This window comes from Salminus brasiliensis, chromosome 14 (genome assembly GCF_030463535.1).
Source record: "Salminus brasiliensis chromosome 14, fSalBra1.hap2, whole genome shotgun sequence".
Lineage (NCBI taxonomy): Eukaryota > Metazoa > Chordata > Actinopteri > Characiformes > Bryconidae > Salminus > Salminus brasiliensis.
This window is the reverse complement of record NC_132891.1, coordinates 9846392-9859045: the sequence shown is the minus strand read 5'-3', so window position 1 is coordinate 9859045 and position 12654 is coordinate 9846392. Positions and strand designations below refer to the sequence as shown.

The 12654-nt window shown below is 40.8% G+C and overlaps 1 protein-coding gene across 1 annotated transcript; it reads right to left on the bottom strand.

Moving 5' to 3' along the window:
• Window positions 1–567: 567 nt before the first annotated feature.
• On the bottom strand, window positions 568–11081 carry LOC140576779 (nociceptin receptor). The gene is made up of 3 exons (XM_072696384.1): window positions 10499–11081; window positions 5576–5931; window positions 568–3923 (listed from the first exon to the last, which is right to left on the bottom strand). Exons 1-3 carry the CDS (start codon window positions 10705–10707, stop codon window positions 3367–3369), a joined length of 1122 nt encoding a protein of 373 aa, XP_072552485.1. The 5' UTR covers window positions 10708–11081; the 3' UTR covers window positions 568–3366.
• Between the last annotated feature and the right edge of the window lie 1573 nt (window positions 11082–12654).

Below are 12654 nucleotides of genomic sequence, written 5' to 3'. Positions count from 1 at the left end.
AACGAATACAAATGACACTCAGCTCCCATGGCTGTGGATCTGTTGAGCACTTCACACAATGGCAGCAACATTAAGTGGAAATGGATGAAAAGTTAGATGAAAGCCAATTCATCATGACCAGACTGGAAACTAAATTCAGGACATTAGCTTTGTCAAAGCAGCACACCATCTGGCTGGCACTTCATACCGGGAACAGGAAAACAGATGTCTAAGACATGCTTGGCAACTTTCTCATTGGATTCATATGATGAAGTCATGTGACTGGATACCAAAGACTGTAAGCAATGGACCCTTATCTTTATCACAGACTCAGACAAATAAAATTAGAAATGCAAGGTGTTTTGTATGCTTTCCTCCCTTCCCTCCCACTCCTGCTGACTATGTCAGAGAGAAACATGAAAAAGCCTCAAAGAAAAGGTATCCTGTCACTCAGATCTGTTCCCTGTGGAGCAAGGAGTGAGCAGCAAAAGCAGGTTTCATACCACACGGCACACCGAAAATAAAGAGTAGATGTCATATGCAGACATTTAATGACAATCATAAGCATCTACAGTCAATTGAGTATGTTTCCAGACAAAGCTAATACGCACCACTGAGGAATATGCGCCCACATGAACACAGCACTAATAGTAGCCTGATTATAAGGCAGCATTCAATAAATACCATACAGTGCATACTGATAGGCCTTCAGTCTTGGAGTTACATTGAGCAAATAAAGCTTGCACATATTTGCTGTGTTCTTAAACAGGCATCAACATTACAATATGCGTAAAGGCCTCATTTTCATCAGCGAAAAAGAAAAGCCTATTAACAAGATAAGCCCTTTTGTCCCAAGTGGCAAAGCAATTTACCATTATTTTTGTCTGCTAAACCTCAAATGCTATAATTACCCTGGTATTACCAGGACTATTTACCCAGTAATCTCTATTTACAGATGAGTTTGAGGCTGTGAATATTCAGAACATTCAGTACAGTGAGAGTTTGACCAAGAAATCAACTTTATACAATTCACCCCTCACTTCAAATGCAGTTAAATTAGGCTCAGTGGCCTAATGCACTGCCACCATGGCCCAGGTGTCGCAAGTTTGAATCCCGAGCATGCTGTTTGGCCATTAACAGCTGGAGTCTGAGAGAGCACAATTGGCTGTCCTCTTACCAGGTGGGTAGATGGCGCTCACTCCTCTCATCACTCTCATCGCAGGCACAGACGTCTGTTAGCTTGCAGGACCATGAAAAGGCTGTGGCTGACTCTGCATGTGTCGGTGGAGACATGTGTTAAGTCCTTATGCTACTAGTGTCGGGAGCGTTGCTAGTGCTAGGGGGAGCTATGAACGAGTGGAATCACTGGCTGTACCAACTTTGGGGGGGGGGGTATGGGGGGCTGATTCAATCAACAAATATAAAAAAATTAAGGACAAAACTCAAGACTTAACTGCTATTTTAGCTATGTGATGTTTTTGTCAATATCCTAACAGTATTCAAGCAGTATTCAAGCCATAATCCCATATTCATGCATTTATTGATTCATTTTTCATTTTCTTAATAAAGAATGGTTGGAAGGATCCCCAGGTGGGATGGTACTTAGGGCCCCAATATGTTCAGAAATGCCCATGATAGTGTATATGGTGTACAGTGCTGGAAACTACACAAACAAGTCTTTTGGAATAGATTTAAAGGGAAAGTCCACTGATGTTTCAAGCGTTCTGCATAATTCAGTGGTTCAAATGTAAACTAAATCATTCAGATTAGTAACTGACCAGCTCAGATGTCAGTACAGTGGTTATAATGGGAACATATGGGAATGGGAATATAATTCTCTCTCGCTGCTTCAAAAGGCTCTTTGAGCAATGCCACAGAATTAACCACTTTACCACTTTATATTGATATATACTATGTCCAAATGTTTGTGGACACCCCTAACCTCTAATGAATGCCTCCAGGTACTTTAGATTACACCTATTGCTGACACATATGTGCAAATGCACACACGCACAGCTTATCTAGTCCTGGTAGAGCAGTACTGCTAGTAGAATAGGATTCTCTGGAGCTGATAAACATGAAACTATTGGCACTTTGAGTAATACCAAGCACTGAGCTGTGGAGTAGTGGACTCTTGCGAACAAATCCTCACAGCAGTGCTCCAGAAACTAGTTGAAATTCTTTCGTGGACAGTAGAGACAGTTACTCCAGCAAATGCAGGATCAGCTCTTTTTATTACCCTTGACTTCAGATGAAACAATAAATGAGCAGATGTCACATTATTTTTGTTCCCATGGCTGTATGAGTGCGCCATGAAGGAACCTTTTAAAGGTCTAAAAAACATCACTTAACATGAAGGTTATTCACCAATGCTGTTACAGACATTGTTCTTAATAAAACCAAAAGTGGTTGTTTTGTGGAATTGCTCAAAGAACAATCTAAAGCACTTTTATTTATCTAAAAATAAATATAGTGTCTGTTTTTAAGAGTGTATATGTCTCTTCTGAGGTTTAATATGTATGTAATGTGGATTAGAACAGAACTGTGGTACAAAAATGGATTTATTTTGCCTTACAATGTTCTCAGAACTAAACAAATGTCTCAAAATAATACTATATAATAATAAAAGCTTTCTGTGAATTAGAAGTACTTTTAGAAGTATTCACTCGTAAGACGTCTGGCTCTTTTCGGCACCATTGTGAACAACCTTGACTTAGTAGGTTTCTGTATAACAGGGCATTTCCCACCAAACCCCTCAGAATTACTGTTTACATTTTAGTGATTCGATTGTGCTGGAAATGTGAAAAAATGGTCAAATTCCTCTTTAACAGCACCCTGTAAATTAAGTCATGCAGTCTAGCTTAAACTAGTGACTATAAGTTTCCATTAGTTGCTACATAGGTGGTATTGTGGCACCGCAGGTAGTAAGTGTGTCTGTTTGACCCTCGTTCCGGTCGCTGTGGTGTGTTTTCCCTGTGTCAGTGCAGGTTTCATCCATACTCTGGTTTTCTCCCACCTCCCAAAACACACACGGTAAGGGAATTGGTCATGTTAAATTGCTCCTAGGTGTGAATAAGTGACTGGATGGTTGTGTTGTGATGGACTGGCTCCTTGTCCAAGGGCTAATACTGCCTTGCGCCAAGTGTTTCTGGGTAGGCTATGGACCCAGCGAGACCCTGACCAGAAACAGGACCAGGAAGATGGATGGCTGGATAAATAGATGGATAGTTGCTACATTAGCCTCATTGCCTCAGCATGCAATGAAACAAAAGAAACACCTCTAGACCAAACATGTCTTGGCTGGTTAAAGTTCACTTTAGATAAGAACATTTTTGGCCAAACTGTACTTTCAAAGCACTTTTAAAAAGCAGCATCAGGTTAAACGTTCTACTCCTCACACCTGGGTATGCCAGCAGCTTGAAGAGCTGCTCCATTTCCTTGCTCTCCGTCTACTTCACATCCAACCTCCTTCCTCACCGACTTCCTTCTAGGTGCCTCCAGTTCAACAACAGAGTTGGCTGGCAGGCAGAATTCGCGAAAGCAGCGCTTGAAATTTTCATCCAGGAAGGCGTACAGGACTGGGTTGAGACTGCTGTTGGCATAACCCAGGGCGATGCAGAAGTGCATTGCTGCTACAGCGACTTCGCTGCCCCCCAGGTCCACCTTCCCCAAGGCCTGCACCAGAGCCAGGACCTGAACAGGCATCCAGCAGAGCACGAAGGCAGCCACCACAGCCAGCACCATCTGCGAGATCCTCCTCAGGTTCCTGTCCTTCTCCCTGGAGCCGGAGAGAAGACGCACGGAACGCAGACGGCGCACCATCAAGCCATAACACAAACTAATGATAGCCACCGGGATTAAAAAGGAGAAAAGGAACACACAGGTCCCGAAAACAGGCTCAGAGTAGCTTTGAGGGTCAGGTAGGACCACCATGCATTCGATACCTGCACAGAGAAAAAAGAAGACAAAGTCCATTCAGTGAGATCTTTCCAGAACATTCATGACACATTATGACTATCATTTAAAACACTTTCTTTAATTATTACAGCAAGTCAGCCCTGAGGAAATGCACTAGGGTTCAGTTTCCTTAAGGTTCAGTTTTCATAAGCCTAGTCCTGATAGGCCATTTGACTGAAAGATGCTTGATCCATGTTCGGGAAATGTTTTATTATTATTATCCTCTGCTGTATCTGTAATTACAACTGTTTACTATGATCAATATTTTTGATGCATTTTCATGTACTTCGAAAGGAACAGAACCCATTGATCTAACCACTCTTGACTGTTCTAATAGCAGTCATTAGACAGTTGCTGATCCTATCTCTAGTCACTGTCTGGAATGTGGTGTGTTCTCCCTATGGGTTTCCTACAAGTGTTCCAGCTAAAAAAAAAACACCCTGTCGACAGTGATGCATGGACGATGGCTCGGTTATGCTCTGGGGCTGCTGTTTTCTCTGGTGCTGGAAACTGCAGCATGTGGAGGGCAAGATAGATTTATTTATTTAGTGTCAGGAAATCCTAGGAGAAATGCAGCAAGCCCTCTGTGAGGAAGCTGAAGCTTGGGAATCATTGAAACGTCCAGCAGGACACTGATCCCAAGCATACCTCAAAGTCCACCAAGGCTTAATTTCAGAAGAAGTCCTGGAAGATTCTGGAGTGGCCATCACAGTCCCCTGACTTGAACTATATAGAAAATCTTTGGTGGGATTTGAAGAAGGCGGTTGCAGCAGAAAACCCAATAATATTAGTGAACTGGAGGTCACTGCCCATGAGGAATGGGCTAAGATTGCTGCCAGGAGCTGGTGTCTGGCTATGCATCACACTGGCAACAGGTCATAACAGCAAAATAGTGCTCTATTAAGTCCTAGAGATGCTTGTCATAATTCTGAGACTGTAGTGGTCGTTACAAGTGACTTTTTGTGCTGAATTAGGAGAACAAGAACAAAGAATTCAGCAACTTGTCAGTAACTTCTATTAAACTGTGTTATGAACTATTTCTACTCAGAAATCACAACACAGATGTGACACATAGAAGTAAGGTTGGAAATGGTAAAAAATAAAGGATTTAATATTTGCACTCTTGGAAAAAGAGTTAATGGAAAATAAATGCTTATCAAATGAGTGACAAAATTTAGACACCTAGACAACTCCTGCTAGTCTGCTAGTGTAGCCACTGATGTAGAAGCAAATACAGTAAATACAGACATTCCTTGCAGTATCGTTAGCCATCTGGCTTCCTGCTGCATTAGCAAAAATCAAAATCAAGCACAATTATCTGCCCCTCCTTCCTCAAGACACATCATCAGGGGATTTTAGTCTTTTAACAGGCAAATCTCACAGTAGAAACCACATAGCTCCACTGTAAGATTGAATGTATTTTCACAACAGATACAGGAATTGTTTGAGAGCCTTTTAAGGTCTTCAAAAATGATAATAAAAACACACAAAAAAAATCTGAGAAACAGATAACCAATAAACTGCCCTCACATAAATGACAGCTCTAAGAGTGTAATAACATGAACAAACAGAAAGACCCTTGGTGAATGAACAGAACGATGCTTAGTGATGGTGAAGGTAAATATAATGTGAGGACTACCATTGGGCTCAATTTCCACTTGCCCCATAATCATTACAGGCACTCCAATGGCAGAAGCCAGTGCCCACACTGCAACATTGACCAGCTTGGCCCTGTGGGGTGTGCGCACGGCCAGGGAGCGCACAGGGTGGCACACCGCGATGTAGCGGTCCACACTCATGATGGTCAGAGTGAAGATGCTGGTGAACATGTTGTAATAGTCGATGGCCACCACCGTCTTGCACAGAGTCAGGCCAAAGGGCCAAAAGCCTAACAGGACATCTGTGCCTTGGAAAGGTAGAGTGGCCAACACCAGGCTGTCGGCCAGTGCTAAATTAAAGATGTAGATGTTGGTGGCTGTCTTCATCTTTGTGTACCTGTAGGAGTATATAAAAAAACAAAAAACATTTGATTACTTGATGATCTGTCATTTTAAGACTATAATCAATAACACTGACTATTTTTAGTGAAATTTAAAATGTATCATGCACTGCATTTAAGTATGCGTGACCACACTGCTGTTATTAAGTATGCAAAACTACAAAAGAGTTATGTGGACTGATTGTGTCTCTTTTGTTGGAGTAACTGTCTCTACTTTTCAGGGAAGAAGGCTTTCTACTATGTTTTGGAGGAGCACTGCTGTGAGAATTTAATTGCATTCCACGACAAGAGTGTTAGTGAGGTCAGGATGTTGGATGATTACCACCCCACCTCATCCCCAACTCCCCAACTCATCAAAAGTATTGGATGGAGCACAATCCATCATTCCAGTTCCACTGCTTTAAATGTCTCTATCCCAAGGAAGGCATTAGGCATGGTGCCAGTAGGTTCATGTTTATCTGCTCCAGAGAGTCCTATTATATTCCCACTACTTCTCTACAAGGACTAACTGTGTGTGACAAGCTGTGTGTATGTATTTGCAATCTGTCTCAGCAATGGGTGAAACTTAAAGTAGCTGAACACATTCATTAGAAGGAGTGTCCAGAAACATTTGGACATATAGTGTATGTCAAATGTATGTTCAAGAGATGCTCAGTAGCATACATGTCTATATATTATGGCTGTATTTGCCCTTAGAAAAAAAACAGCTAATTTCAATTCATTTGCGCTATCACCACTATGCAGTATTAATACATGTTTATCATCTGGTAAATATATAAGCATGCTTAAAGGTTATGGGTAATTATACATTAATTAACATATATATATATATATATATATATATATATATATATTTTAAGGGCAGTTTTAATAAGGAGCATTTGCTAAACACCAACGAGCATCTGAAGTCTGTAAAACAGTGTTTGGGTCAGCTGTAGTGTACATACATAAGTATATATACACTCCCAAAGAAACACTTCACAATAATTTGTACACACACACACACACACACACACACACACAGACACACACATTTTGGAAAAGCATTTTGAAAAAACAAATGGAGAAAAGGATCAGTCAGTTTTAGCTCATTTACAGCTTGTTCTTTACATGCTATCTTCCTTCTCACTTGTCAGTTCTTGGCTTGCCTTGCGTGACAAAGCCTTGCAGTAACAGTTTGTACCTGTTTCAGCTAAATTAAGGTCAATTCTCCTTCATTCCTTTTTTTTTACTTGGTCTAAATGTTCTACACGTTGCCAGGACTCTCCTCGACAGTATTTTCAGTACAGCTTTCATTTTTAATACTCTACTGGAAGACCTTGGGAGAACTTGAAAGAAATCTCATTATGAATTATTGCTGTGGCTTTTCAGGTGAATTCAAAGGAATCTGAAATTTCATCTCTTCGCCAGAAAGGACGCAGAGTGTGATCAATAAGCAGCAAGGGACTTTCAGTGAGGGATGCTTGGTAACCAGCCTAGCAACAAGGGGTTTAAAATAGGCCTAGAGCAGCTATATTGCCGCTGTCAACTCTGTCAGCAGTGGCCACCTGTACAGACATATGAGGGCAGGTATTCTGTCATACACTTTATCACCAATGCCAAAAAAGAACACCGTCTTCCTCTCTTCCTTCACAATTTGTTCATTCCGACACATTTGTCTCTCTCTGCTAGGCCATTAAGTGCTGGCTGTGTTGCAGTATTTCTATTTTCTGAAACGTAATTACAAAGCAATTATATGAGCACATTAGGCAAGCCTGAGATTCTTTCTTAATTATATGCTTAATCAGACTGAAGCAAGGGAAGTAAGCGAAAGTCATTGGTTTTGCATACCATGCTAAGCCCAAACAAAAAGTGTGCAGAAGTAAACTAGAGGTGAATTGGTGGTTCTTTCTAAGGCCTGTCAAACTGTATCCCCTTAAAACTTGTCATATCTGCAGCGGAAACACTGCAAAGGTACTTTTTCAAGTGGAAATCTTATATAGTCAAATGCTATAGGTTTCCATAGAGAAACCTTAATGAAAAGTAGTAATTGATGACAATATTCAAAGTGATTAATACAACTTAATATAAAGGTTCTTTAAGGTTCATCACACTCTTTATCACCAATGCCAAAAAGGGACACTATCGTCCACTCTATTCCTTACATTCTGTACATTTCAGCACATTCTTCCCTCTCTGCTAGGCCATTAGGTTCTGGCTGTGTTGCAGCATGTTGGTTCCAGTTAAATGCTATAGCAATTCTTGTAGATAGCAACATTCATTACAATTAAACTGCTTATTTAAAAGGCTCTTTAAGACTGCATTCATACATCTCAACTAGTTCTTTTCAGAACTGTCTATTGAACAGCTCTTCATATAGATGCCATTACTTACATTTTTAAGACTCTGTATCAGTAATAATCCATTCAATAAACTTTGTTTCTCTGTGTAACTCTATACTACAGTAATAGTCAATACACTCTGTTGCTCTGTGTAACTCTATACTACAGTAATAGTCAACACACTGTGTTGCTCTGTATAACTCTATAATACAGTAATAGTCAATAAACTCTGTTGCTCTGTGTAACTCTATAATACAGTAATAGTCAATAAACTCTGTTGCTCTGTATAACTCTATAATACAGTAAATGTCAATAAACTCTGTTGCTCTGTATAACTCTATAATAGTCAATAAACTATGTTGCTCTGTGTAACTCTATAATACAGTAATCGTCTATTTTTTAAACTCTGTAGCTCTGTGTAACTCTATAATACAGCAACAGTCCCTTCAATACACTCTGTTGCTCTGTGTAACTCTATAATGCAGTAATAGTCTATTTTATAAACTCTGTTGCTCTGTGTAACTCTATACTACAGTAATAGTCAATACACTTTGTTTCTCTGTGAAACGCTATACTACAGTAATAGTCCATAAAATCTGTTGCTCTGTGTAACTCTATAATACGTAACGGCCCCTAAATAAACTCTGTTGCTCAGTGAACCTCTATAATACCATATTAGTCCATTCAATACACTCTATATCCAAATAAAACCCTGAGCTCATTCTTTAGCCTAATTAATATGCAAGCTGGGAGAAACAATGTTAAACGTTATGAGCTGGGAAACTGCAACTATGCAAGACATGAGACTCTCTCTCTCACTCCCTTGCTCTCTCTATCACTCTTCTCCAGTCCTTCAACAGCCAAAATATATTGCAACCTGCCAATATGCCAATCATTTAGTAGGTCGATTTTTACTTTGAAAGGACCTTGGGGTGGAAAGGTGCACTCTGAACCATAACAGCTTAAACTACCCATGGGTCAATACCTCTCAAACGGTTAAGTGTAGCATTTACAACAACAGTACACATATCTGTCTGACTCGAATCAGTCTATTATTCCAATCCACAACAAGATGAACACACACACACTATGTAAAAATGTAAAACCACACACACATTTTCCAATGCAACATAAATGTCAGGAATGCCTGAATATGTACCTTGTGTTTATTTGGCAATGTTCTCTGAATAACTCTTTATTACTGTAAATAGCCAATTCCATTAACTCTGTCCGTCTACGTAACCCTGTTTGTTTGCATAACTCTACAATACATGTACATACTGTTTCAAAAAACTCAGTTTAACTGTGTAGATCAATAATAAAACAGTTTATTATTATATGTAATCAGTTCATGTATTATATAGATTATATATAGATTAGTAGGTCTCAGAAAAATAAATGTTCTGTGCCATCCTCTAACACAACACAGCCCAAAAACCCTTGAATTTAACACTGATTTACAAAAAGTCCAGCAATTTCAACATTGATGCAGACAAAACACAAGCCCCTGCCCCAATCCAGCCACTTTACTCTGAGAGGTACTCTGCAGTCAAGACCTTTAAAGTCAAAACCTTTTTGGCCAACAAACCCTTGGAAGTAACTGAGGGGCAAACTCAACAAAAGTGGGACACTTTTTGGTTGATGCACCAGGACTTATAACCAAGAAAATGATAAAAACCAATGAAAACAAATGCTGAAGTAAAAAACAGTATACCATATTGACAAAAGTATTGGGACACCTACTCATTCACTGTTTTCTTTCGAAATTAAGGGTATTCAATTATATGATTATAAATTATATAATTAACTATATAAATATACAATTACTGGAGTAACTGTCCAGGGAATGCTTTCCACTAGATTCTAGAGCACTACTGTGAGGATTTGATTGCATTCAGCGACACGAGTGTTAGTGAGATCAGGATGCTGGATGATCACCACCCCACTTCATCATCCTCAACTCTAATCCTTAATGTATTGGATGGATCACCATCATTATTCTCAGGAACACAGTTGCACTGCTCCACAGCTCTATACCCCTCCAGCCCATGCCTGGCATTAGGCATGGTGCCAGTGCACTGGAAAAGATAATGCGTTGAATTTGCGCAATTTAATTGCATATTTTACATAGACAGACTCGCAGACAGACAGACAAACACGCAGACAGACAGACAGACAGACAGACAGGCAGGCATCTAGACTCAGTTTAAAAACTTCAAAATCGACTCTCTCTCTCTCTCACCTGATGATGACATACATAACCAGGCAGTTCCCCACCAGCCCCACCACACACACAATCAGATACACCACGGCCACAGTGATCTTCACGCTGGTGGGCAGAAGTCCGTCCGTGTCGTCCAGCGCGCTGATGTTACCCTGGAAAAGCGTTTCGTTGAGCAGACTGAGAGCTAGCGTGTCTGTAACACCGCTCAGTTCCTCCGGGAGCTCCATGGTAAAGAACACCTACAGGCATAGACAGGGAGAAGTGAGCTGACCAGCTGACGCGCGCTAATCTACCCTTACACCACGAGACTGAGGGCACTGGTCTCGCTGAGGGGTGTGCAGGAGCCCATCGTGTGTCTCCAGCGCTCCGGTACAGTGATTCTCCCTCTCACTGATGAAGAGCAGCTACAGTCCCTCAGAGAGCTGGATGAAGTGCAGCAGCAGGTCCGTGCGCCCAGAGAAGCGCCAAAGGGGCATCGCCGAGAAGAGCTCCAGACTTTCTGCTCGATACTTCGATTTGCTGGATTTTCTGTTGAGTTTGCTGGAATGAAGCCGTGCGCCTCCTCCCGAGGCTCAGTTACTGCGATCAGCACATACTGGAGTGTGCTCCAGGAGTGTGTGGGTGAGTGAGAGGAAAAGAGAGAGAGTTTTTAGGACCTTGCTCGGTAGGTGAAGCAAGCGAAACCTACAATGTCCTGACCATCAAAATGGTCATTAACATTTTTTCCCATTTGTTTTGAAGAAACACCAATAAATAAAGAACCATTTTCACGTTAAGTGCTTTCACTGAAGCTCCATGCTTAATATTTTTAACTGAAAGGGCAAAAAAATGGCCAAGGTTAAGGTTAAGGTAATGTTTAATACAGATGTAATCAAAATGATTAAACCCACAATGTAAATGAGGTTTAGCCTATTAGCAAAAACATAAACCTTAAATAGCCAGACGCCAGTTTCTGGCAGCGATTTTAGCTAATGAATCTTAGCTCATATCTCACAGGCAATGGCCTCCAGCTCACTAATATCAGTGAGTTTGCAGCTGCAACCGCTTTCAAATCCCACCAAAGACGTTCTATGGAGTTCAGTGGAGTTCACTGTGGCGACTGTGGTGGTTACTCCAGAATCTTCCCGGACTTCTTCTAAAACCAAGCCTGGGTGAACGCTGAGATATGCTTGGGATCATTGTCCTGTTGCAAGGTCCAGTGACACCCAAGCTTCAGCTTCCTCACAGTAGACATGATGTTTCCTCCTAGGTTTTCCTTGATTGAATCAATCTTGCTGTCCACACTCTGCAGGTTTCCAGTGCCAGCTGCTGAACTCGGAACCAAGCTGCTATAGGATAGGTGGTAGCAATATTTGATTTGGTAGCAATAATAGTAATGGCACGATGAGCATCCAGACGACCATACTGAAGGATTCTCTAAATAACAGGCCATCAAAAGCATGGATTGTAAAGAAAAAGAATATGACTTGAGAACTAAGCCTTCATGCACAAACAAAAGACTATACTGTACACTGTGAGCATGTTCTGAGCCCAATCTCCAGATCAGAGGTGTCCATTGTTATCTGCAAAGAGCTGGTGTGGCTCCTGGTTTTCCTTTTAAACAACCAGCAGCACACCTGATTCCACTTGTTCAATCAATTAGCCAGTTCAAACAACTGGGTCAGCTTCGGCTTGGCTGCGAAGAAAACCTGCAGCTACACCGGCACCTGCTCTAGATGATCAAACAAGCTAGAAATAGTGCTATACTGTAATTTACTATTACTATACTATACTTACCATACTGTTCCTTATTCTGACCCTCTGAACTTGGCTTATGAGAAGACTGAACAGCCAGATAAGCCAATGAAACAGCATTTGTAAATGTCTGAAGTTCATCTTGCGTCGCCCCATTCATTTGCTTGCTAACACATACAACAGGCTAAATCCTACATTGGCAACAATTACACTTAAGCATCAGAAATGTTGAACTTGCAGTGACCTATAGCTAGTAAAATTAACATCAATCATCAGCCTTTGTATGTATTTGGCTCGTAATTGTAATATTATTCAATAAAAAATCCTAATGATCTGCTGTTGTGAACATGTTATATTCAAGACAGAATTTATCATCATAAAAAAATGTACGCACTGCACCAGTGACAGCTCATGCTGTGGAAATGGCATGCTGGAAACGC

Coding starts and splice junctions, on each gene's coding strand:
- LOC140576779 (XM_072696384.1), bottom strand. CDS start 10,707: ATGGAGCTCCCGGAGGAACTGAGCGGTGTTACAGACACGCTAGCTCTC. Junction 5,932..10,498: donor GTTATGTATGTCATCATCAG/GTGAGAGAGAGA, acceptor ATACTCCTACAG/GTACACAAAGATGAAGACAG. Junction 3,924..5,575: donor AGTGGAAATTGAGCCCAATG/GTAGTCCTCACA, acceptor TTCTCTGTGCAG/GTATCGAATGCATGGTGGTC.